General features: G+C 35.5%; 1 protein-coding gene across 1 annotated transcript in view; it reads left to right on the top strand.

Annotated features, from left to right (window-relative positions):
- SGCZ (sarcoglycan zeta) overlaps positions 1-27,598 on the top strand; it is a 178,249-nt gene that overhangs the window by 130,227 nt on the left and 20,424 nt on the right. The window contains exon 4 of the mRNA XM_059882313.1: positions 22,989-23,061. Coding sequence (XP_059738296.1) covers positions 22,989-23,061 — 73 coding nt within the window. The remainder of the gene's footprint in view (positions 1-22,988; positions 23,062-27,598) is intronic.

A 27,598-nucleotide genomic window follows, 5' to 3' on the forward strand; every position in this document is an offset into this window, starting at 1 on the left:
TTCTAAGCCAAATAAATATATCATATCCAATCCTCTTTCATTGCTATAGATTTTATCCCCAGTTTGACAAAAATTGGCTATTTATATATTATTTTTGAGTTACTGTTATGATGGAAAACACTAAGAGAAAAATTCTAACTTCAGCCCACTAAAAGCTAGCCATCAGAAATGTATTCAACAAAATAAGATCTGGACAATGATAACTTGTCACTGAATACAAATGTTAAGTTTCATGTCAGTGTATCTGTTTTAAAGTGTCAGGTGGGGAAGATGGGGGAAAAGGCTCTCAGAGAAACAGGCTGGGCTGTACTTGCTGGAAAGATTTCATGTACAGTGCTGCCGCTGGCATTACAGGTCCACTGCTTTCTGGAAGAGTAATCGTAATCAATTTATACCTCATTGGATTTTCATTGAATTAATGTGAGCTGATCCATGTAAAGCATATGTCTGACTCATTGAAAGTGGTCAATAAATGTTAGATATTATTATGATTATAACACATAAAGGCACTACTTTAGTTAATTAAATGGCATTCTTCCTACTGTAGCACCCACTGTAAAGACCTAAATTTTATTATTTATCATTTATCTTTCTCACACACACATAACTATATGCAAGATAGTGTTGAACATTTTATGTAATACTGAATAATGTTTAATCCAGTGTAATAAAACTAATTTAGTAAGTCTTTCAGAAGCATTTAAGTGAAAAGTATGTATGATCCCAATAAGGAGGAGTAAAATGAAAAATAAATGTAGGAAATGAATTCTATATTAAATTTTGGAACATAAAAAAATAAAGCAGCACAACAAATCAAAAAAATGTAATTAGGAACATGTTGGCATAAACTTTACCATTGACAGGATATAATCATTTACATTGAATTCATTTGCTCCTTAGTACTTAGGAAAATATGTATTACTATCTTCACTTTGCAAACTGAGTCTCAAGTTAAGTGACTTTCACAAAATACATGCAGCTATCAATAGCAGACAAGGAAGTATATCTATTTTTCCTCACTAACGTCCAGTCTCATTTCCACTTCATTTTATCTTTGTCAATATATGCATGTGTATACAATACATTCAGATCCGGAATTAGGATTTCTGTAACAAGAAGGAGAGCTTCTAGGATCTGATTTATTTAGTACCTAGGTCATTATTTCAAGCAGTTGTAGTCTAGAAAAAGTTAGCGGTAAAGAGGAATGAGCATACTTAAATACTACATATCTGACTTTCTCAACTAAATCATAGAGCATTCCTGGGATAAACTCTCTATCTTCATGTAGCTATGTAAATTGAAAGCTTAGAATAAGCCAAACAGTGTCATGAGAAGAGATTGAGATAAATGATTGATGTTAGAATTACTTTGGAAAAACAGTAACATAATCTTGGTCTGTGATTTAAAAGGTCTATTGCAATTTGAGAAAGAACTAATTTTACTTTTAACTCAACTGTATAGTCATTAATCAGGCTGACCTTTGTCTTCAAAAGGAACGTGCTAGAGTGTGTCAAAATGAATTTTATTCCTAATTTCACCTGTGGAGTTTTGTGTCAGTATGCTTTGCATAAGTAGATAAAGTTTCCATGTTCCTATAAATCATAACAAGGGCAATGTTTCATTTCACTATAAAGATTAGAAGGGAAAGAGGAAAGGAGAAAGGAAAAAATATTATAAGCTTGAATGGGTTCCTGTCATTTTCCAATTACTAACCAGATGCATTAATTTTCTGTTGCTGCTGTAATAATTACACAAACAGTGGCTTAGGAGGCACATATTTATTATTTACAGTTCTAGGGGCTAGAAGTCTGCACCGTTTCTCACTAGGCTAAAATCGTGCTCCTTTCAGGAAAGCCATTTTCTTGCCTTTTGCAGCTTCTAGAGGCCTTTGATAGTCCTCTGCCCCTGGCCCCTCCCTTTATTTTTAAAGCCAGCAATAGCAAACCAAGCTGTTCTCACATTGCCACCTCTCTGATTCTCCATATTCTGACTCCTTCATTCATTTCTAATGATCCTTGTGATTATTTTAGACCCTCCTAGATAACCCAGGATAATTTTCCTATCTTGAAGTAGTCAGATCAGCAATTTTAGGTCCACTTGCCATCTATTAAATAAAATCCCCTTTGCTTTTAAGGCAGCATATTCACAGGTTTCAGAGATTAGGATTTGGATCCTTGGGGGGATGGTGAGGAAGACAATTATTCTGCCACCACACTAACTGATAATTGACATGTTTCATCAAACAATAAATTTTTTTTTTTAACAAACTGAGATTTCTTGGAAGGAGGAATAACTATAGGTTTCCTACTGTCTTGAATTCAGGCCCTAGTGGCTCAGTGGTAAAGAACCTGCCTGCAAGGCAGGAGATGAAAGAGAGATGTGAATTTGATGCCTGGGTAGGGAAGGTCCCCTGGAGAAGGAAATGGCAACCCACTCCAGTATTCTTGCTTGAAGAATTTCATGTACAGAGGAGTCTGACGGGCTACAGTCCCATGGGGTCACAGAGTCAGATATGACTGAGCGACTAAATAATAAAACAACACAAAATAAACACACCAGACTAGGACTAGTGTATTTGTGCCTAGGCCATAATTAGCTTTTCTAACTTTGGGTCCTCTAAATGCTGTATGCCTTTGGGTCAGTTATTTAGCCTGTCTGTGCCTTGGGTTCTTCAGCTGTAAAATGGGGGTGTTATCTGACTTAATATTGGTTTAGTAGTAGTAATAGTCATCATTATATTGTTACCAGTTGATTCATTTATTAGTTTCTGATTTCCTACAGGGTAAATCTAAGGATCAATAATATTTTGTGTGAGGGAACACTATACAAATGACTTGAAATTAGGGCAAAGTAATTTCCTCTTTGCAATGTGGCCAAACTGAAAAAGAAGTTCCAAACTGCCTCCAGCAATTGGCTAACTCAAAGATCAAGGCTGTTGCATAATTCAATAGCTCTTTCGTCCCTGGGTTGAAAGGTAACTGGCGAGGCACTTGGGGATGACTCTCCTGTGCTGTTTGTGCTAAACCTTCTTCCTGGGGCTCTGAGAAGCAGAGAGACAGGAAGCACGTGCAGAAAGTAGGATGTAGTGCTCGTGAATCTGAGATGCCCTGGAGCTCTTCACTCACATCTGTGGGTGAAGTCACATGTAAGGCGAGTTGCCCATTTCCATCAGAAATTAAAACATAATAGGTTTTAGGAGCTATTAATCTCATGTGATATGAATAAAAATTGAAAAGGGTGATGTTTAAGGACAATTTAATCACAACCATAAATGCTACTAGTTTTTCTGTATCAAGTAAAATACTCATTTATAGACTCAGCTTCTTATTTACGCACAGGTGTTAAAATATCACTTCTTTCCTCAAATATAAGCACAAAACGCATACAGTATTGGTGAATAACTTGTTTCATTGCTTGCTTCTTTTAAGTTTATGACTGATAAATCAAATGAATTATTTGTTGTTAATTATTGATAATTATCCTGGTTATTCTGGACTTTAAGAGAAGTGTATTGGAATAAGATTTCAGCAACCAATCTATTTACACATCATTTTCTTTTGCGTGGTGGGTGAAAAAAGCATCATGGAATCTCACCTTCAAAATTATCTGAATTTTTAATTATTTCAAACTTCCAGCCAAGTTTGAATCTTTTCTCTTATATCTCTGTAAAGTGGTCACTCTGTTTCAACACTTAATGACAGGAATAGCAAAACATCTCAAAGACAGTCTGATTTATCTTTACACTTCAGATGAAAAGTCATTTTATCTCTAAAGTAGATAACAAAATACTTCTACTTAAGATAACATCTAATTGAGATACAGCTGCCATTTAAGAATTGTATACATCTTGGTGAGGTTAGCTAGCTCAGTTTTTAGAAAAATACTTTTGCACAACCCTTTATGTGTTAAAGTAGAAAACTTTAAGACAAGTGACATTTCCTGAATTTCTTTGCGTATTAAGCAGTAAGTTTGAGTTTTTAACTGGGGCAAAGGAGAAATAAAAAGGCTTCCAGGCGGTGCTAGTGGTAAAGAATCCACCTACCAATGCAGGAGACATAAGAAACATGGGTTCAATCCCTGGGTGGGAAAGATCTCCTGGAGGAGGAAATGGCAACCTATTCCAGTATCCTTGCCTTGAGAATCCCACGGACAAAGGAGCCTGATGGGCAACAGTCCATAGAGTCGCAAAGAGTGGGACAGGACTGAAGTAACTTAGCACTCAAACACCCAAGAGTAAGAGGAGGAAGTAAAGGCGAGTACAACTTGAAAATAAAGCTGCCATATGGAATTTTGACTAGTAAAAATTGTATTGGCCATTTTAAGAAATCAGATATTTATGCATATCGTATGGATATCTAATACTGTTGCTACTGCTACTGCTACTGCTAAGTCGCTTCAGTCGTGTCCGACTCTGTGCGACCCCATAGACGGCAGCCCACCAGGCTCCCCCATCACTGGGATTCTCCAGGCAAGAACACTGGAGTGGGTTGCCATTTCCTTCTCCAATGGATATCTAATACTCACTTTTAATTCATGCTATTCAGTAATGTCCTATAATATTTTAAATGACTAAAATAGTCCATTTATTAAACTACATAGTTTATCAATTAGTTCCCTACTTTTGGACATTTAGGTTGTATACAGTGAACCTAAACAGAGTCGTTATCAACTTTCTTGTACCTGCAGCTTTGTGCACATGATATCTCTTGAGGATAAATTCTTTGAAACTGAATTGTTTGTTCAGTGTTTAAGGATGAATAAAGATTTTAATCATTTTGCCCTCATACGAGCAGTGCCTGATAATTCTCATATGCCTGAACCACTATGGATTACTAAGTCTTTTAAACTGACTACACACACGAATAATGCTAAGCAATGGTGAAGTGCACATTATACTGTAATATATAATACATATGTATATGTATATAATATATAATAGTATATATATGTTATACATAAGATATATATATATCATAGTTATATTTTATAGGTGCATTTGTGTTTGTTTTTATATATATAATAATGTATATATTATATATAATACATAATATGTATGTATGTAATATATATTTTATATATATATATATAAATCTCCTCCTTTGAGGAGGAGAAGAAAATCTTTTTTAATTTTTGCAAGTGAGAAAATTAAGGTTTCAAATAATTAAATGATTTATTCTATTTCTAATGAGACAACAAATTGACCTAGCATGCAAGCTATTATATCATGTGTTCTCTCTAATGTTACTCTAAGTAGCAAAACTATATACTTTCTGATACTTTTTCTAGTGAACTGACATAATGAATATTGTCATACAATAATTTAATTGGATAGAAAACTTTGGATTGTATAATTTTGAGTCTGATTTCTATTTTTTATGCCATATAGGACTTTAGTCACTATAATAACAATACAAATAAAACCTTTATAATATGAAACAAGCATAGAAATTTGGTAATAGGTAACATTATTTTATTTTAATTGAAGTATAGTTGATTTACAGTGTTGTGTGTTTTCTGGCATACAGCAAAATGATTCAGATGTGTGTATATATATATTTTATATATATAATTATTCAGTTATATATGTATATTCTTTTCCAGATTATTTTCCATTACAAGTTATTACAAGATATTGAATATAGGTCCCAATGCTATACAGTAGTCCTTGTTGGTTATCTATTTTATATATAGATGTTGTCCAGACAACTGTATATAGTTTAAGTCATGTCTGATTCTTTGTAACACCATGGACTGCAGCCTGCCAGGCTTCCCTGTCTTTCACTATTCTAGTGTGTATCTGCACCATGCTATTTTAAAATAGCTGTCTAAAACAGTTGACTGCTTTTTCTTAAAAGGGTTGTTTTTTTTTTTTTTTCCAGTGTAAAAATGCTCTTTTTACAGGTTCCACAAATACTTTAAAATAGTCAGTTTCCAAACAACCACATGTTGGCATCCATTTGCTATGAATCTAAAGTGGAAAGCAGTGAGATAAAGGAGCACTCTATTCAGCTTTGAAAACACTACAAACCTAAATCATGAATTGATTTTTCTAATCTTTTGGTTGCTAGAAGAGACTCAAATAAAATTTCATCTCATCTTAGTTTTCATTTGTAAGGTTCTGATTAACAGCAATGTGGAGCTGCTTTGGATTTTTTTTTTCCTAGTGTATTGACTAATTCATTCAGGTTAATTTTTTTGTGTGTGACTTACCCATATTTTAGTCTTTTTTAATGAGCTAGGTTTTTTTTTCTTATTGATTTGTAGAAGATCTTTATATTTTCTGGATGTCAATTATTTATCAGTAACACATTTTATAGACTGTGTGTGTGTGTGTGTTTGTGTGTTATATCTTTTGTGTGAATTACCCATATTTTCGTATTTTATATTCAGTCCCTGGGTCAGGAAGATCCCCTGGAGGAGAGCATAGCAACCCACTCCAGTATTCTTGCCTGGAGAACCCCATGGATAGAGGAACCTGGTGGGCTATACAGCCGTTTGGTTGGCAAAGAGTCAGACACAACTGAAGCAACTTAGCACACGCACACACAGTGTCTTTTATTAAGAAAAACTTTATGTTAAAATAGTCAAATTTATCAACTACTTTAAAGCTTCATATATTTTTTGTCTTAAGAATTTATTCTCACCTTCCCATAAGAAGTATATTCTTTGACTTTAAAGTTTCTGTAAGACCAGGGGGTTTACATTGGTACCAGAATGCAGTTTTAATTTGCTTTATTTTGATCACTAATGAATATTTTTTTAGTTGGTTATAGGCTATTCATGATACTTCTTTTGTAAGGTTTCTCTTCAAGTTCTTAGTTATTTTCTATTGGTTTATCTTTTTCTTATTACTTTTAAGAGTATTTTTGTGTATTTGGAAATCACTCTTTTTTTAATTATATGTGTTGTAATTATCTCCTTTAGGGTCAAAGTCTGCCTTTCCGTTGCTTACGGTGTCCTTTGTTGAGAGAAATTCTTGATTTGAATGTATCTAACATCATTTTTTCCTTTACTATATGGCAAATGTGAATTCTCTGATCTGAATTAGAATTCTCTAATCTGAAGTAAAAGATATGCTCCAGTATTGTCTTCTACACATTTTATAATTTTACCCAAATTTTTAATACAGCTGAAATTGATCTTTGCATGTGGCAATAAATATGGTTTGATTTTCCCGTATGGTTAAACAATTATTCTAGCATCATTTATAGAATAGTTACTTGTTTCCACACTTATGTTCAATAGTAACTATCATAAATCAAGTTTCCATATAGATGGAAATTTGTTGGTCTGTTTCTGAAACCTCTTCTACCCCATTGGTCTATTTCTCTGTCTCTACCACAGTCAAAGTGACTTAGGAACTAGAACCTTATAATAAATGTTTCTATCTGTTAGGGAAAAATCGCCATGGATTTGGGAAGGAGAGGTTCAGAATTTTCCTATTATTCTTGGCCCAAGACTCTTATATATTTTGCTTTTAGACTTAGCTTGTCAAGTCCTAAGAAAATAGTGTTGATGATCTGATAGATGCATTAAGATAGATAGCATTAAGTCTATTCAAGATTTGGGGGAAAATTAACAACTTTAAGTTAAGCTCTTATTTATGTTCACATTATCCTCTCTTTATACTTAAAATTGCTTTAAAGCCTTTTGATTAAATTTAATAATTCATTCTCTAAAGTGATCACAGACATTTATTACATTTTAAGTCAAAGCAATTCTCTTATCAATCTTATTAAATTTTCTGCAGGTTCTTTTATATTTTCTATGTAGACAACCATAGTATATATATGAAGATGATATTTTTTTTTCTTTTTGCCCTCAAACAGCCTCTATTTCATATACCTGTGTTTTTTCTCCTCTTACTACCATGTGGTGAGAGAAGAACTATACCAGAATTGAATTGAAGTGGAGAATCTAGTCAAAAGGTTAAACCATATTGTACCTTTGTAAAGTTGCTGCCTTGAGCAAAATGTTTTAACATGTCACCAATAAATTTGAGGATGCTATAGGTTTTATGGAAAATGTTTCTAATTGATGGTCATACATTCACTTACATTCCTATTATTCTTAAAAGTAGTAATTACTACTGTTGTTATTAATCATAAAAGAATGCAAAAGTTTTAGAATGATTTATCTATATCTTTTGATATGGGTACATGTTGTTCATAAAAAAATTATTATGGAGAATTTTATCAATTTCCTGCTGTTAAACCAAGTTTATATCTTATGATAAATTTAAAAGAAATTGTCCTGGTATTTCTTAATTTTTGGTTTTAGCATGATAATATTGTCTTTAGGATGTTGGTATCTGTAGTTTTGAATAAATATGAACCATTAAATTTCCTATCTTATTTTGCTCTTGTCCAGATTTTCCCTGAAAATTCTTAATATATTTGGACCTCATCTATCAGTTTTTTCCCAAATCTCTAGAGAAGTTTCTATTAGATAAAAACTCTATTTAGAGCTACTGTCAGGACTCACAAACAACATCTGAGTCTGGTACTCTCTGCTACTGCTAAGTCACCTCAGTTGTGTCCAACTCTACGTGACCCCATGGACTGCAGCCTACCAGGGTCCTCTGTCCGTGGCATTTTCCAGGCAAGAGTACTGGAGTGGGGTGCCATCGCCTTCTCCACTGATACTCTCTAGCAAGGTGTTATAAACTACTTATGCACACACGCTCAGGCACTCTTACAGATATGTATATTTATATCTCAACTTTGGAAAAAGCAAGAGAATTCCAGAAAAACATCTATTTCTGCTTTATTGACTATGCCAAAGCCTTTGACTATGTGGATCACAATAAACTATGGAAAATTCTGAAAGAGATGGAAATACCAGACCACCTGATCTGCCTCTTGAGAAATTTGTATGCAGGTCAGGAAGCAACAGTTAGAACTGGACATGGAACAACAGACTGGTTCCAAATAGGAAAAGGAGTATGTCAAGGCTGTATATTGTCACCCTGTTTATTTAACTTCTATGCAGAATACATCATGAGAAATGCTGGACTGGAAGAAACACAAGCTGGAATCAAGATTGCTGGGAGAAATATCAATAACCTCAGATATGCAGATGACACCACCCTTATGGCACAAAGTGAAGAGGAACTAAAAAGCCTCTTGATGAAGGTGAAAGAAGAGAGTGAAAAAGTTGGCTTAAAGCTCAACATGCAGAAAACAAAGATCATGGTATCCGGTCCCATCACTTCATGGGAAATAGATGGGGAAACAGTGGAAACAGTGTCAGACTTTATTTTTCTGGGCTCCAAAATCACTGCAGATGGTGACTGCAGCCATGAAATTAAAAGACGCTTGCTCCTTGGAAGGAAAGTTATGACCAACCTAGATAGCATATTCAAAAGCAGAGACATTACTTTGCCAACAAATGTTCGTCTAGTCAAGGCTATGGATTTTCCTGTGGTCATGTATGGATGTGAGAGTTGGACTGTGAAGAAGGCTGAGCGCCGAAGAATTGATGCTTTTGAACTGTGGTGTTGGAGAAGACTCTTGAGAGTCCCTTGGACTGCAAGGAGATCCAACCAGTCCATTCTGAAGGAGATCAGCCCTGGGATTTCTTTGGAAGGAATGATGCTAAAGCTGAAACTCCAGTACTTTGGCCACCTCATGTGAAGAGTTGACTCATTGGAAAAGACTCTGATGCTGGGAGGGATTGGGGGCAAGAGGAGAAGAGGACGACAGAGGATGAGACGGCTGGATGGCATCACTGACTCGATGGACGTGAGTCTGAGTGAACTCCAGGAGTTGGTGATGGACAGGGAGGCCTGGCGTGCTGCGATTCATGGGGTCGCAAAGAGTCGGACACGACTGAGAGACTGATCTGATCTGATGCTTTCTACAATATAAATCAACATTTTGTATTGAAAATATTGCATCTCTGCTTAGCCAAAGGTGAGATATCTGCTGAGTATATCAGTTGATTTCAGAAATATAAAATCACAGATAAGGATTTTATTTTTCTGTTGTACCTTAACCTGGATTTGCCAGGACTGACTTCTTCATATCAAAAGATCTAATGCTAAAATCTGAAGCATAATTTTTGTGGCTCAGAGGGCCACCATCTTTAAAGATACTTGGTATGGCGCATAAACAGCCCACCCACATAAAACACAGGGTTCCAGAATAGCTTTAGCATTCTAAAGATCCCCAGATTTGCTTGTGGATACTTAGGCTGGTTATGATTTGAATACAGTTTTAATGGCTTGCTCTGCTTGGGATTGTTCTAAAGGTACTTGTAAAGGGGTTCATGGCAATCATGTCAGGGATTGTGATGGGTTTTCTTGGCTGAAGAACCATCATTATAGGGGATAACGACGTTAGTTCTGGTGAAAACCTGCCACTTCTTTATATTAATTAAAAGCGGTGCTATCAAACCTCTTGTGAGAAGAAAACAAACACAAATAAATGGAGCTCTCTTTGTTTCCCTTTTGGCACACAATGAATTACATGGCACGTGATAACATAAAATTCACAGGAGCAATCTGGAACAACAAGAGGTAAAAAGAAAAAAAAAAAGAAAAAACAACCTCACAGGAACAGCAGGATGAAGGGTATTTGTTTTGGCGTTAGCAAGTGCTTTCTTTCTGACTGTTCCCCAGCTGGCCTCAATCTATGAATGCCATACTACCCTGTTATTGAAGGATAGACTTTTGAGAGTTGCATTTTTCACCTCAATTTTTACAAAATTTGGTTATTCCTAAAAGCGTGAAAACATATGTATTAAGTCAGGTTGCCTATATAAAGATTCCAAATTATAATTTTGTCCACAACTGCACAGACACTCAGAAAATGACTGGTGATGCTCTGATGTTTTGGAATAATTTAGGTATCTTGAGATAAGCAAAGTCTAAGTAAATTATGTTTAATAAGATACCATTTTAAAAGTCCTAGTTGCATTCAGATGCTGATTTGTATATATGTTAACTGTGTAACTCAGGTCCATAAAGCCGTTTATAGAATTAGCATCTTTTGAACACACTTTTTTTTTTTAATTGAAGTAAATGATTGTAAGACGTTTCAAATACAGGCATACCTTATTTTTGTGTGTGTTTTGCTTTATTGCACTTTGCAGATACAGTGTTTTATACAAACTGAAGGTGTGGGACTACCTTGTATTAAGCAGTTCTATGAGCACCATTTTTCCAACAGTATTTGCTCGCTTCATAGCTCTGCGTCACATTTTGATAATTCTTGCAATATTCTGATCCCCTCACCAAAAAAAAAAAAAAAAAATGACCCTCTGGAGGCTCAGATGATGGTTAGCAATTTTTAGCAAGGAAATATTTCTAATTAAGGTATGTACATTTTTTTAAGTCACTTAATACACTATAGTATAAACACAACTTTAATGTACTCTGGGAAACCAAGACGTTTGTGTAACTTGCTTTATTCCTTGTATTTGATTTCTTACCCTGGTTTGGAACCAAACCCACAATATCTCCAAGGTATATCTGTAAATACATAAACACGTGTCATATCTGAAGCCACTAAAGAGAGTTGGGTACTGTCTCTTCTGGATAACTTTTCTATGGATTTCTATTTTCCATAGAATGTGCTTTAATGGCAATATGTCAAAAGTTATCAGGGAAACACCATTAGGAAGTAGAAGTGCTACTGAGATGAGTCCCTGTTCTTGTGCATTTCACTGCAATGATCAGCATGGTATGCCAGTCGGAAGCACAGTCTTCCTGCTCATGACTAACAGCGGTAGAAAGACCATCTTACTTTTCTCCAGGAAATAGTTTAAACACGGATAAAGAGCCTGAAGAATAAGATGAAAAGGCAGGCTTGAAGTATTCACTTTCTTTTCCCAAAGAACCTGAGTTTATGGTATAATTAACTGTACATTTTGAGATAAATGATTTTCCCATGGATCAGAAAGCTTTAATTGCATGTGGATTAATTAATGAAAGTTTATAAAGAAAACGCTATACAGAAAAATGTACCTGCATGAAAATGAATGTGACCTTCAAGAAGCAAACCTAGTATTAGCTATGCTATCTGAGATTTGGACATTTACGTTAAATGTCCAAACCTCAAAACAAAATGTACTACTAGATTAAGTGTCTAAAAGCCTGCAAAGATTATTTAAATGTAGTAAAATAAATAATTCACATAGAGGGCTCATCTTGTTAATTTTCCAAATCTCATCATTAATTAATTTTCATGAACTGTTTTGCAAAAAAATAACAAAAAATATAAGATAGTTTCTAATCAAGTAATTTCATATTTTGATGTTTCAGCCTCTGAGTGTGTACATTGAATTGATTTGTCACATGCAGCTGCCTTTTGATAAATCCGTAATAAAAGAATCTTATGATTGTGTTTCCTCAAGATGTGCTTCTGGTGACACATGTTCATTTACGACTTTTAAAGATGTCAGGCATATATTGCATCTTATTCCTTTTAGTGATTATTAAGGAAAAGGGCAAAATGACAAAGTTAGTAATTAGAGACCTTGGAATTACTTATTATTTTCAGAAAATATATATCCTAAGAGTGAATAATGAAAGCTCTGCTTGACCTTCTGATATTCTTTTCTGAAGGTGAAAATTTGAAAGAGGTATTATTTATATATCTTTTTCCTAGATGTAATTTCCGTCAAGTGTCATTCAATTTGAAAATACTGATTTTTCTTTTCTGTTTTCTCCACACAGGCTTTTAAATTTCAGTTATTTTTTGCCTCATTAAAAAGAGTAGAAGGAAATAACATAGAGTTGTTTCTCTCTAAAAATCAGAGATAAGTGCTAGAAAAATACAAGCTACTTGAAGGTTATAAAATATTAATGAGAAGGGTCTCTGTATTATTTCAAGTCTTAATATATTTAAGTTTAATTTTCTTTGTTAATGACAAAGCATTTTATTTTTTAATACATTTCATCTTGAGGGAAATAGTTTTTTTCTAATGTATTTTCCATCTGATCATCAAGTATCTTTTCCATGGTCTCTTTTTATCTTCTGAAAACCTTCAGAAGTAGAAAAAAGGACATAATTTGCCATCTGAGAGAAAATGCCTTAAGATACTTTTTAATTATGAAAAATGCTGACTGAAAAGTAAAAACAGATTTTGAAATAATATATATTCAGAAATATTGGCAGCTTATTCTCTACTCTCAAATGAACAACATGGTAGGGGTTTGTTTGTGTTTCAAAGAGACAATTTAACAATATTGTTTCCCTGTTTTACTAGAAAAATTAACACTGGGTAGGCTCATAATAACAGTGTTAATAAATTCAGACCATCACCTAAGGATATTAATAACCTGATTTGTATTGAAATATGAAACAAAGAAATATAATGAGAAACAGGAACAGCAAGTTTTATAGATCAATCATAAAATACCACAGAATAATTTTTGTTATTCATACTTTTATCAATTTTTTCATTCTCATTCTTTCTTTCATTTACTGATCCTTAATTATATATCAGAATCTAAGATCAGTACTAAGCATACAAAATATATTAGGACAAAGTCCTTGAGCTCAAGGAATTCATAAGTTCCTGGGGAGTTTAAAATGAATTCAATGCAATATGATAACTGCTATGTACAGTAGGTACAGTAATTTTCATAAGGAGTTGGAGCTGAGTAGAAAGAGAAAGAGGAAGTGCATGAAGGGTACAGAAAATGTTTCATGGAGAAAATCATCTAGAATCAGATCCTGAAGAATGAGTAGATTACCATCAAAGGGATGAGAAACTCTTTGGAAAAGCCCCTGATGCTGGGAAAGATAGAGGGCAAGAGGAGAAGGGGTCGACACAGGATGAGATGGTTGGATGGCCTCACTGACTCAATGGACATGAGTTTGAGCAAGCTCCAGGAGATAGTGAAGGACAGGGAAGCCTGGTGTGCTGCAGTCCATGGGGTCACAAAGAGTTGGCCATGACTAAGTGACTGAAAACAATAACAACAGAAAGAAGTGATACTCTTGACAGTTATAGACATTTCAAAATCTGCAAAGGTTTTATTGTCACTGGAGTATAAAGTACAGAGAACTGCTGAGAGGTGAGCCCTACTCAGGAATTTGGGTTTGACTTCCATAGACAATTGGATTCCAGAAGCATCTTAAGTAAGCATTATAGTCAGCTTAGCATTTCCAAATGTTAGTTAGTGGTGGCATCAAGGAATAATTGAGAGAAAATTTAGGTGATACTCAATTTGTAGAAAGAAGTAAACTAATCTGGATGTTGAACAAAAAAGGGCATCTCAGGATAGTTCCCCAGTTTCTGACTATTAGGGCATGATGGTACCATTAATCAAACTAGAAGGGTTAAAAAGAGGAAAAAAGCTTTGAAGAAGAAAGTCGTGAATTATTGATCAGTATTTGCCAATTACCTTTTATGTGTAAGATACCATGTTGTACACAAGAATACAGTGGGATATAAGGAATGTCTGATTTTTTTTTTCAGTCTAGAAGGGGAGTAGCATATAATTTAGCATCTAAAATTTCAGAATAGATATCCATGTTTCTTAAGTTCTACAGTCGTGTCCAACTCTGTGTGACCCTGGGGACTGTAGCCCACCAGGCTCCTCTGTCCATGGGGATTCTCCAGGCATGAATACCAGAGTGAGTTGCCATTTCCTACTCCAGGGGGTCTTCCTGACCCAGGGATCAACCCTTGTCTTTTATGTCTTCTGCATTGGCAGGCAGGTTCTTTGCCACTAGCGTCACCTGGGAAGCCCCAAGAATAGATATGATAGCTTCCAAATTGGTGGTAAACCCCAAATTTATTCGCAGAATGAACAGATTGTATTTACCTTAAAAGGTGGGAAAATAAGTAAACGATTTTATAAATGAGTAGAGGAAAATAAGTCTGAATGAATGGATTTTAAATTCAAGCAGAAGGGTTTTTTTAAATATATCAGTTTTTAATCGGGGTATAATTGCTTTTCAATGTCATGTTAGTTTCTGCCATGCATCAGCATGAATCAGCAGTAGGTGTACATATGTCCCCTCCCTCGTGGCCTCCCTCCCACCTCCTATCCCATCCCACCCTTCTTGGTTGTCACACAGCACTGGGATGAGCACCTTGCATCATATAGCAAATTCCCACTAGCAATCTAGTTTATGTATGGTAGGGTATATGTTTCAATACGACTCTCTCAATTCATTCCACACTGTCCTTCCCCAAATGTGTTCACAAATCTGTTCTCTATGCCTGCGTCTCCACTGTTGACCTGTAAATAGTTTCATCAGTTATTAATGTTAATTAATACATGATATTTGTTTTTTTAATCAGTCTTGAATGGTGGGCAAAAATGGTATCCGAGAAAATTATTATGCGTTTTCTTATAGGTTAGGTGTTACAGGTGGTATTTTATGCAGTTAGTTGGAAGGAGGAATAACATTTAGACTATTAAAGTAACACAAGTAAGAGACATAGTGTATCTTAAAATGAGTTGACATTTCTCTTTTTAAAGGGTAATGATGCTTTGAGAATTCCAAGAAACTCATTTTAATGGAGTAAAAGAAATGGTAGTTAATAATTTACTTTTGCCAATGTTATTACTCTGCCCCTTCCCCCAAATAACTTTTCTGTCAATTTGTAGGGGCAAATATATTTCCACTTGTATTAAGGAGAAATGAAAAGAGGTATAGTGTACAGGTTTCAACATGTCTGAGAAAAAATTATGTAACTGTGACAGTTAAAAATTGAAGGTACCTGAGGATCATTTTATTTGGAGCTTCATTTTACAAATAGCAACTGGGGAGCAGGGTTTAAATACTTGTCAGAAATCAAAGAATGACTTAGGAGCAGATTTGGGAATAAAGTGAAACTGTGTTCCCTATCCAGTCTTTTACTTTACCAGTTTAGATCTGAGGTGGGCAAGGAGGGGTGGCAAGAGATACAGATAAAGGGAAAAGAAACCAAGGTGTGAAGACTGCCAAAGAATTCGAAATATTCAGTATGTGTGTGTGTTAGTCACTCAGTCATATCTGACTCTGTGATGCGAAGGACTGTAGCCTGCCAGGCTCCTCTGTCCATGGAATTCTTCAGGCAGGAATACTGGAGTGGATTGCCATTTCCTTCTTCAAGGGATCTTCCCAACCCAGGGATCAAACCCTGGTCTCCTGCATTGCAGGCAAGTTCTTTATTATCTGAGCAATCAGGGAAGCCCAGTAAGCATAGGTTTAAATTTGAAGATAATGAATAAGAGCAATCCTTCTGGCCCTTGAGGTCTATATAAACTTGCCCTGAACCTCACCCCCATTCTACTGCAGGAATTTAAAATGCTGCCTAAGTTCCCGTTAATTGTCATGGAAAGGGGGTAGGGGAACAGATACTCCGTTCTCTTAAACTTTTTCACCTCGTGTCTCGTATTATCTCTTCTGTCCCATATCGATCTGGTAGTGACATTCATACTCTTCTTTGTCCCTTTCAAAAAAAAAAAAAAATATATATATATATAATGGTCATGGTAGATTTTATTGAAAAACTGAAGGCAGTTAAGAGAGCTTGTCGGCAACTGTCTAGACAAATAACAATAGAATTTACACGTTTCTACTCCTGAGTCTGAGTGAACTCCGGGAGTTGGTGATGGACAGGGAGGCCTGGCGTGCTGCAATTCATGGGATCGCAAAGAGTCAGACACGACTGAGCAACTGAACTGAACTGAACTGAACTCCTTCTTAGCTTCCTTTCACAGAGTGCTCCAGTCTTTCTTGTTTCCTTTGTTCATGATCCTTCTGGGTTTTCTCTTTTCTCTTCTTCTTTCTAGTTCTCCAGAACAGCAAGCACTCTGTGCTAGACCCTAGCCCCCTCCTTTGAAGCCTTTCTGGCAGCATATAGAGACCCTCATGAACATCTCTCTTCCTAGGCAGCTTTCTGCTGCTGTGTTCTTCATCTTACTTCCAAACCAAAGAAAACATTTATTTATTCTACAACTTCAGATAGACATACCAATGAATGTCTGTATTATACAGATAAAGTGTTAGGAAATGGAACCACAGAATTGAAAAAGGCCCCTGATCTCAAATAGAATAATAATAATAAAGATTTAGAAAGTGTCTTTCAATTTAATTAACAAAAAATGTATATGCATTTAATAGCATACAGGATCAAACTTGAAGATAATGAATAAATAGGAATATTTTTGGCACTGAAATCTAAATGAACTTGCCCTGAACTTCAGCCCTATTTTGGTATAGCAGTTTAAAATGCTGCCTAATGTTAATGAATATTTTGATTATTTAAGTCTCCTAATAATCCCATGGATTAGATACAAGAGGTGGTTGATATTACTCAGATTCATTCACCTTAAGATTTTAGGTTGGAATTGTTACCAATACAAAACTAAGATTTCACTTTGAGAAGAGAAATATTCTAAGGAACAATGCCTTGTACTGCTCTTTTTTTTTTAACCTTTCCTTTGATTTTTAAATGGAAACTAAAATCCTGATAGAGTTAATGACTGTTTTACCTATTCCAGTTATTCAAATGATGCATTTCTATTATATCCTGCACAAAGAACTTATAAGTATAAAATACACAAAAAGATCATAGCAATCCATCCATTTTAGTTACTAAAGGATCTACTATGCATTTTTGTTTTGTTTCCAATAATTTCAAAATTATGATGAAGTCCAATTAAAAGTAAGATCATGCTGGACATTTTTTAAGAAGAAACTTCTTTCTCAAAGCTTATTTATCCATCAATTGATCTTAACTGGTACAAGCAGCTGCATTAAGGAATTCCTTGACTTAGAGTTTTGATTAATAAAATGCACCTACTATTTAAATTCAAGAATATCTTTTCAGTGTCTAAATTTCAGATTTTAAAATTCAACATGAGACTATGTTACTTGAAGCTTTGACATTTGGGAATAGAGACTTCACTTAATAATGAGTGGACTTATGTTGGGATATTAACTCTGTAGACACAATGTGTATGTCTTCTGTGTCTGACTTTCATAAAGAAAATTGATACAGGGAATTAAGGAATATTGAATTCTTACATAAAAACTGGCACATTTTATCCTATTTAAAACTTAACATGACCTGTAAGGTTGGCATTGCCATATATGTATTTGTATCTATGGAAATTGGAGTTTGGAGAGATTAAATAGCTTGCTTGAGGTCATTTAGATGGGAAAAAGGAGCTGGGATTGCTTCCCAAACTGATTAATTTCAAAGTATATAGTGTATCCATAAGAAAACCTGAACTCCAAGATTCTAACCTTATCATAAGGTATTTAAAATCTCTGATTAGAGCTTTTCATTTTTAGATGTAGATAATCTGTTATCAAGTGTCAGTGAGAAAAATTAAATAAATAAAACTAACGTTTCAAGGCATAGAGGTATCTTTGCCTTGTATTATATCAGATCAGATCAGATCAGTCGCTCACTCGTGTCCGACTCTTTGCAACCCCACGAATCGCAGCACGCCAGGCCTCCCTGTCCATCACCAACTCCCAGAGTTCACTCGGACTCACGTCCATAGAGTCAGTGATGCCATCCAGCCGTCTCATCCTCTGTCGTCCTCTTCTCCTCTTGCCCCCCAATCCCTCCCAGCATCAGAGTCTTTTCCAATGAGTCAGCTCTTCGCATGAGGTGGCCAAAGTACTGGAGTTTCAGCTTTAGCATCATTCCTTCCAAAGAAATCCCAGGGCTGATCTCCTTCAGAATGGACTGGTTGGATCTCCTTGCAGTCCAAGGGACTCTCAAGAGTCTTCTCCAACACCACAGTTCAAAAGCATCAATTCTTCGGCGCTCAGCCTTCTTCACAGTCCAACTCTCACATCCATACATGACCACAGGAAAAACCATAGCCTTGACTAGATGAACCTTTGTTGGCAAAGTACTGTCTCTGCTTTTGAATATGCTATCTAGGTTGGTCATAACTTTCCTTCCAAGGAGTAAGCACCTTTTAATTTCATGGCTGCAGTCACCATCTGCAGTGATTTTGGAGCCCAGAAAAATAAAGTCTGACACTGTTTCCACTGTTTCCCCATCTATTTCCCATGAAGTGATGGGACCGGATGCCATGATCTTTGTTTTCTGAATGTTGAGCTTTAAGCCAACGTTTTCACTCTCCACTTTCACCTTCATCAAGAGGCTTTTTAGTTCCTCTTCACTTTCTGCCATAATATATAACTGATCACAGATTCTTCTACACAAAGCCAAAACCCTCAGTAAAATATTATCTGAAATTAACCACAATCAAATTCATGGAGCTGGTCAGTGGCTGGAGAGTCACTACATCACACAGAACTTTTTTTCACTTACTATCAAGTTGAGGAGCTGGGAGTGCCAGGTGTTTGGGGTTTCCTTTTCTTGTCCTGTGTTGGCCTTCCCAAAGGATATAGGGAGGCCAATAGTTGATAATGAACAGCTTGAGTATTGCATTATGGACAGCCATATTTGGAAGGATATATAAATTTATTTTTGTTGATTTTTTAATGGTGGGGGGGTTATTTTATGTTAGGCATTTGTAAAGAATAGCATCCTACCATAGTAGCTTATATCTAAAATTGTTTTTATATATAAAGTAGGACCACAATTCATATAGTCTGTCTTCGTTTTACCAAAAAATATGACATTGTTATTATTTTGTTTTGAGGCTAGAAATTATCATATGAATGAGAGCCAGTATTTTTTGACCATGAGGTTTGCCTGCCTCATTTTTCCTGTCCATTACAAAAACTAAGTCTTTATTTTCTCTACATCTTATAATATTCACATTAAATTATCTGAAATATCCTTTAGCACCTATACAGTGAAGCAAAACTGACACTCTGCCCTTTTGAACAATCCTTCCCAAAAGCAATAAACAAAAAATATTTATTTAGTCAATAAGTTTAAATGTATGTATTAATAAATGTCTAAGTTATGTTCCTTTTTCTCTCTTATTTTGTCTCTCTTCCTTTTTGATTTCCATGGTTTCTGTAACTTAAGATGTGAGAATTCATCACACATTTTTGTTTTCCTGAAGTGAGGGTAAAGCAGATCTGTACTTTTTGTCCGAAATAAATGTTGACTAATGGTTATATTACTGGTGGTTCAGACGGTAAAGAGTCTGCTTGCAATGCAGTAAATGCAGGTTCGATCCCTGTGTTGGGAAAATCCCCTGGTGAAGAGAATGGCAACCCACTCCAATATTCTTGCTTGGAGTAATCCATGGCCAGAAGAGCCTGGGGGGCTACAGTCCATGGGATCACAGAGTCAGACATGACTAAGCAACTAACACACACACACAATGGTGAGATTTACCAGGTAAAATATATGGTGCCAAGTAAATTTTGAATTTCAAACACACAACAAATGATTTTTTGAATAAGTATGTCCCCTGGAAGTTTGCATACTTATACTATGATTTTATGTTTAACCAAACTTCAAAATTAATTCAGTGTCGAGTATTTTAAATTGCTAAGTCTGGCAACCCCACCAATAATCTGGTATTTGTGGAACTTTCCTGTTCATGGGAAATCTATATTTATACATTTTTAAATTTTTTATACTATGAGAGTTTGTTTCTGGCTCAGATGGTTTTTATTCTTCCTTACTGATTTCCTTTTAAGATCATCCTTATTGTTTATTTACTGATGCTCTTTTGACTCATTTTGGGACACAAAGTGAAAGGATGAGATTAATTTTCTCATTATCTGGAAGTCTGAAGCTAGTTAATTATTTATGTTATGCAGTTTGCAATTTAGCCCCTTAGATGGTATGATTATACATTTTTAATTCAAGAATATTTTCTTAATAAAATCACCAATATTTTTCTGTTGATACTTAGAACTGAGACCATTATCAGGTTTTCATCCTCACTGTAAAATTAAACATTTGATAACATTCTAGTTTCACTAATATATTCTGTAGTAAGTTACTATATGTGGCATGCTGTTTCGAAGTAAATTTTGCTACTATTCATTAATTATGTTTCTGGCATATTATCTGGGAAGTTTTCAAAATTATAAAATAATAGAAATTAATTTTTGAACCCTGCACATGGATATCTATCCCATCTGTAAAATACATATTATGTTAAAATGCCAAAGGAATCTCTCCTTGAGAAATGGAGCTATGTAAAATATGTATTCAAATGCCACCCTCCACAACCACAAAATCAGAGTTTTATCTAAAACTGTTATCTTACTTCCAAAGACTTATTTCTGAGAATTGTTCACTAACATAAATAAAATATTTTACAAAATATCAAAAGAGAAAACTCCTTAGAGAAATAATTGCTCTAAATGTGTGAAAATGGTTAAATAAATAAACAGTATGCCCTACGTAGCCTCTCTAGGAAAAAACAGAACAAAACAAAAAAACTACTAAAATCCAATAATAGGTTAACAATGGTGGATGGTTTTTAGTTTACAAACTAAAATCTGTAATCTTAGGAATTTACAGGAACAGAAGGCAGTGGCACCCCACTCCAGTACTCTTGCCTGGAAAATCCTATGGACAGAGGAGCCTGGTAGGCTGCAGTCCATGGGGTCGTTAAGAGTCAGGCACTACTGAGCGACTTCACTTTCACTTTTCACTTTCATGCATTGGAGAAAGAAATGGCAACCCACTCCAGTGTTCTTGCCTGGAGAATCCCAGGGACGGGGGAGCCTGGTGGGCTGCCGTCTATGGGTTGCACAGAGTCAGACACGACTGAAGTGACTTAGCAGCAGTAGCAGCAGCAGAACCTTATACACTTACACTTCGAACCATAATATAGATGGAACCATGTAACAGATTTTGAAAACAATTTCTTCCTCCGTGATTCAAGGTGGAAGATCTGCATTACTGTTTTATGTAGAGTCCTTTGGTGATTCTAGTATATCTCCCCATGTATACACTTACTTTTTAAGGAATTTAAATTCTTTCTGTAATTTCTTAATGGCACTTTCTTCATTCCTTATGGAATCAATTTACTTTACACTGTTCTTCATGATAAGTAGAAGCAGCTTCACATTGAAGGTATAAAATCTGTATTTGTATTTGCACTGTATTATCAAGCTGCTCTTGGAGCCATTGATGGAGAAGGTATGACATTCTACACCAAGATGTTTGAATAAGATTAAACCAAAAGATAATAGAGTTTATTTCCAAGGGAATGATTTCATGTATGTAAAATTACAAAATAAAAAAAGGAGGCTGTGTCTTTTCATCATCTTTAACAAACGTCTTTGCATTTAATTTTTGGAAAAGAAGATCATTTTATTTTTCTCAGTTAAATTAGAACTCTTGTCATCCTGGAAAATTGAATGGCAATAATAAACAAAAGTTTAGATAGAATATCATTCAACTGCCTGAGCACGTGACCACTTGAGACAACTATGATCCCACATAAAGTCCACTCTAATGAGTTCTAGCCATTTATGGTTTTAGAGTGAGCCTTGATTTCACAAAAGTAAAAGTAAGGTGCCCTGTTCTCTGCAGTTCGATGATCACTGTAACTAAAGGTGGGAGCTGCTTGTGGGTGAATTGCTAAATGCCCTATGAAACCCATGCCTTTAAACAGTTAATACTATACTACATCAGAGCTCACTGCCCACATTTTCATTTCAACTTTGCTGCTTGTAGAAAGAACTGAATATTGGAACATATCCCTACTTCAAATTCACTTACCTGAGAATAAAGGAACAGGAAAGAGAGAGAGATTTGTTCTGTGATCAGAGGGTTACAATTTTCACTCAGTCTGAACTTTTGCGAATGAGATCATCTTAAAAGGGGTCAACACGGTGGGACTGCAAAGAGTCAGACACGACTTAGCGACTGAACAGCAGCTAATGGTGGGACTTAGATTTTCCCTTTTTGGTCCTTCACGACCTTGAACTCTTTTTCCAGGTTTTCTCTTCTTATTTGTTGTACAGAGTCGGACGCAACTGAAGCGACTTAGCAGCAGCAGCAGCAGCAGTCCTATTTTAAGTTTTCCCATTCTTAGAAGAGTATTTAATGCATAAAAATAGAAATGAAAACTACTGTGTCTGTGCATTTGCTTATACTGACTCTTGCATTCTGATTGCCCTCAGGCACTGAAGGAGCAGTGTTCGGGCACTCTGTTGAGACACCGCACATCAGAGCGGAACCTTCCCAAGACCTCAGGTAAGTCCTGGCCTCTACACTACTTTCTATCACTGAGGATGGCCCTTGATATATAAAGAACCGAAGTAGAAAATATGCTACAAAACTGTATAAGGAGTTGACACTCCCTGTCTACACGGCAAATAGATAATCAGCTATTTGATAGAGGGCAAGAACATGTGAGTTACTATTCTATCCTTCTGTATATTTTTCCTCTACAAATGTACAATGGATATAAAATAAATATATCAGACAGGAGAAGTGTGGAAAAAGAAAAGAAAAGGCAGTTATGGAGGATGTTGACAGGAGGACTGATGCAAATAGGGATTTCAGAAAATCTGAGGTAGATAATGAAATATATGGCATGCATAGGCATAAAAAAGGGGAGGCAGACAATGAGAGAAAGCTATAAACAGTCAGAGAAGGCTAAGTAGAGGGAATTACAGAAACCAAAGGAAACAATCATCAGTAAAAGGCAGAACTTAACTGCCCTATGATGGACTCTTTAATCTTAAATATTTGGTGAAATAAGCTCTGTCTGTCAGTTTGAGAGGACAATTTTATAGTGTATTCTCCCCAGGATAATCATGGCAATCACTGATAAAAGTTAAAATACTAAAATCTAGTCTATTGTTTAGATAACAACTTATCTATTGTTCTTAATTCAAGAAATGTTATATTCAATATATATTATATAAACTGTATATAAAATTATATACAACTTGCAGTGGTATATATTGTATATTATATATACTTGCAATATATACATATATTAAAATTATCATGCCTTAAACCAATACAATATTATATTCCATCATTAATTTCAAATAGGTAAATAGCATACTGGACTTCCCTATAGCCCAGATGGTAAAGAATCTGCCTGTGATGCAGGAGACCTGGGTTCGATGCCTGGGTCAGGAAGATCCCCTGGAGAAGGAAATGGCAACCCACTCCAGTATTCTTGCCTGGAGAATCACATGGACAGAGGGGCCTGATGGGCTACAGCCCATGGGGTCACAAAGAGTCAGACACGACTAAGTGACTAACACAGATAGCATACTAAAATGCATTTCCTATGATATGAAAAAAAGACAACCTTTTACTGATATTAAAAAATAAATTACATATTTAAAATCATTTTTAAAGCTAAATTCAAATATTAACCTGAGAGAGAGTATTTGTCTTGAAAACACAATAAAATATTGAGCAAAATACTCATTTTATTTCATGAAGAGCAGGCTCAGCCCTTCCTATGTGGATGAGTGGAAAAAATACTCAAATAAAATTAGAAAAATCAAGTCGAAAAATGTTAATGAAAAAAGTCACACTTTTACAACAGTAAATTTTGCAGCCCTTATATTTCTGTGATAAAAGTCCTTTAAAAATGTGGTTTCTCACTAGGTGAGTAGCGCAGATTTAAACAGCTAGTTAATAACAGAGAAAGTGGCCCTCTTCATGTGATAAAAGTATTTTTAATAAGACAAATATGAAAATTATCTACTTTATACTTAACCCCAAGGATTTAGGAGTTTGAAGAATATGTGAAAACAGTGTCTCATAGAGTGTTATAGTCTTGATTTATGATTCTATTCTCAGTTGGCAACTCAACATTTTTGTATAAATTATTTTTTCCTTTTCTACTTAACAAGGTTGTGTTCCCACTAGAACAGGAACTATATCTTCCTTATTTATCTTTAGTTCAGTAATAGCCAGGCACTCTACCTCACACAGAGTAGTGTGGTTATACTTTGTTAATTATTAAAACTGAATAATGAGGATACTAAATGTCTACATATAAGGAATGTAGTATCATTTGTTATTATATTACTAAGATACATGTGACTAACATTCACTTCAGTTCAGTTCAGATGCTCAGTCCAGTCCAACTCTTTGTGACCCCATGGACTGCAGCACGCCAGGCCTCCCTGTCCATCACCAACTCCCAGAGCTTGCTCAAACTTATGTCCATCAAGTCAGTGATGCCATCCAACCATCTCATCCTCAGTCATCCCCTTCTCCTCCTGCCTTCAATCATTCCCAGCATCAGGGTCTTTTCCAATGAGTCAGTTCTTCCCATCAGGTGGCCAAAATTTTGGAGTTTCAGCTTCAGCATCAGTCCTTTCAATGAATATTCAGGACTGATTTCCTTTAGGATTGACTGGTTGGATCTCCTTGCAGTTCAGGGACTCTCAAGAGTCTTCTCTAACACCACAGTTCAAAAGCATCAATTCTTCGGCACTCAGCCTGCTTTATAGTCCAACTCTCACATCCATACATGACTACTTGAAATTCCTACTTTTTTAAGCTGTGTTTTACCAGAGATACCAGAGTTTCATTCAATAAAAATTTTAATTACTAAGTTCTAAAAGGAACATTTCTTTTTTGCCTCTAACATTTTAGTAATTATGTACTCATTTCACAAATTTCATTATGAAAAGCCTATTGCCAAAAAAGGAGTAAGAACCAATTGCTATTTTAATTACCTTGCTGACATGTCTCAACTTTCATAAGTATGGATGTGAATTAAATTATAATTAGTACATCATGTTTCTGGCTTTTATTTTCTAATTATTCATAAAACACTGAGCTAAGCTAGACTTATCTGTTAGTGCTAAAAGCAGATTGGCAGCCCTCAAGATGAGTGGTGCTGATCTAAATTCCAAAACTGAAACAGAAGCAAAGCACAGTAATGATGGCAGTATTCAATTATTCATTTGTGTACTGAAGATTAAAAGCAGTGTCTGAGAAGATCCTTACAAGCCCTGCTGACAATTTTCCTTTCAGGGCAATAAGAAGTCCCCTTAGTTGACACCTGACTGAGTCTAATCAACAAGGTGACACTGGTTGACCAAGTAAATGTGTGATTTAGGGGGTAAGAAGTTATGCTGTCCTTGATTTTGTTTGTCAAGAATAAAAGACTTGAGAAAGAAACATTTCAAAAAGTTTATTATAGAGTTTAGGTAATATTTTGGTGTGGATATGTAGTAGGTTGCTATAATTTATTTACTCAACAGCTGTTTGATGAATGCTTAATATGTGCCAAAGTCTGCACTAGTCTTCATGTGACTTTTAAACATACATACGTAGACTTTCTTTATTTTTTTAACATCGAGTGATCCTGGGTTTTGGCAGAGACATATTTGTTAACTAAACAACAAATAGTCATTAACACATCATAGCCTATTTGCCTGAAATTGTCCAAGTATAAATGTTCTTTTTTCTTTTTTTCTTTAATTAATATGTAGCTAAATTATTGCAGTTCAATAGAATTTCTGCAGTCTTTGGTCAGAAGTGATAAAATGTATAATGTAATGCCCGTTGTCCAAGGATTGTTTGGATCTGCATTCTATTAACTTATCACTGTTACTGTTTTACCACTTTAGGCTACCCTGGAGAAGGCAATGGCACCCACTCCAGTACCCTTGCCTGGCAAATCTCATGGATGGAGGAGCCTGGTAGGCTACAGTCCATGGGTTCGCTAAGAGTCAAACATGACTGAGCGACTTCACTTTTCACTTCCATGCACTGGAGAAGGAAATGGCAACCCACTCCAGTGTTCTTGCCTGAGAATCCCAGGGACAGGGGAGCCTGGTGGGCTGCCGTCTATGGGGTCGCGCAGAGTTGGACACGACTGAAGTGACTTAGCAGCAGCAGCAGAGCTTTCTCTAGCTGCAAAGCACATGGTTCCTGTTTTCACATTTGTATTATTTCCCGACCATTTGCACACCCTTTATGGCCTCTTCCTGCAAATTAGATAAAACAAACCCCTCAGTCATCAGTTCTCCCAGTTCAAGAATAAGGCAAGAATCTAGACTTTGAATCAGTAAAATGAGTTAATATTTAATGATAGAATTGGGATCTTTTCATCATTTCCATTCTCATATGTATATAATTTAAAACAAAAATGTGAGGTTGACAGGCTCCTAATTAATCTCTGGAAACATGGAGCTTTAATTTGCATCATTCTTGTGTTCAAGGAAAAGCCACCAGTTATTAAATGGTATGGGTTTTTTCCCTGAGAGAATTTGTCAGTAAAGAGGTAAAATACTTTGCTGGTATTTTTTCTACCTATGAGAAAAAAAAAAAAAAAAAAGTGATGATGAAGTAGTGTTTTTCTCCTCTCCCCTTCCCTTCTCCATACCTCTCCTCTCTTCCCTTTTCTCTTCTTCCCTCCCTCTCTTTCCTCCTTACTTCCTTTTGTTCTTTCATTCTCTGTATGTATTTATATATTTATTTAGAGTTAGTAGCAAATGTGCATGAGATGCTTCCCTTTACTTGAGAACTGGGAGTAATGATTGACAGAGGGATCTGTTTGATCTAATTTTCAGAAAGAGACTATGAAGGGTGTGCAAATGGGCAGGCAATAATACAAATGTGATAACAGAAACCATGTCCTTTGCAGCTAAAGAAAGCTCGGGGTAGCCTAAAGTGATAAGACAGTAACAGTGACGAGATAGTATAAGAACATATGTTCAGGTCACAGTTTGCATTGTATTATTTCTTCTTAAAACACTTCTCTGTTCAGTTCTCCATTTATTTCATCCTTGAAATGGCAAAT

The sequence above is a fragment of the Bos taurus genome, chromosome 27 (genome assembly GCF_002263795.3).
Source record: "Bos taurus isolate L1 Dominette 01449 registration number 42190680 breed Hereford chromosome 27, ARS-UCD2.0, whole genome shotgun sequence".
Taxonomy (NCBI): domain Eukaryota; kingdom Metazoa; phylum Chordata; class Mammalia; order Artiodactyla; family Bovidae; genus Bos; species Bos taurus.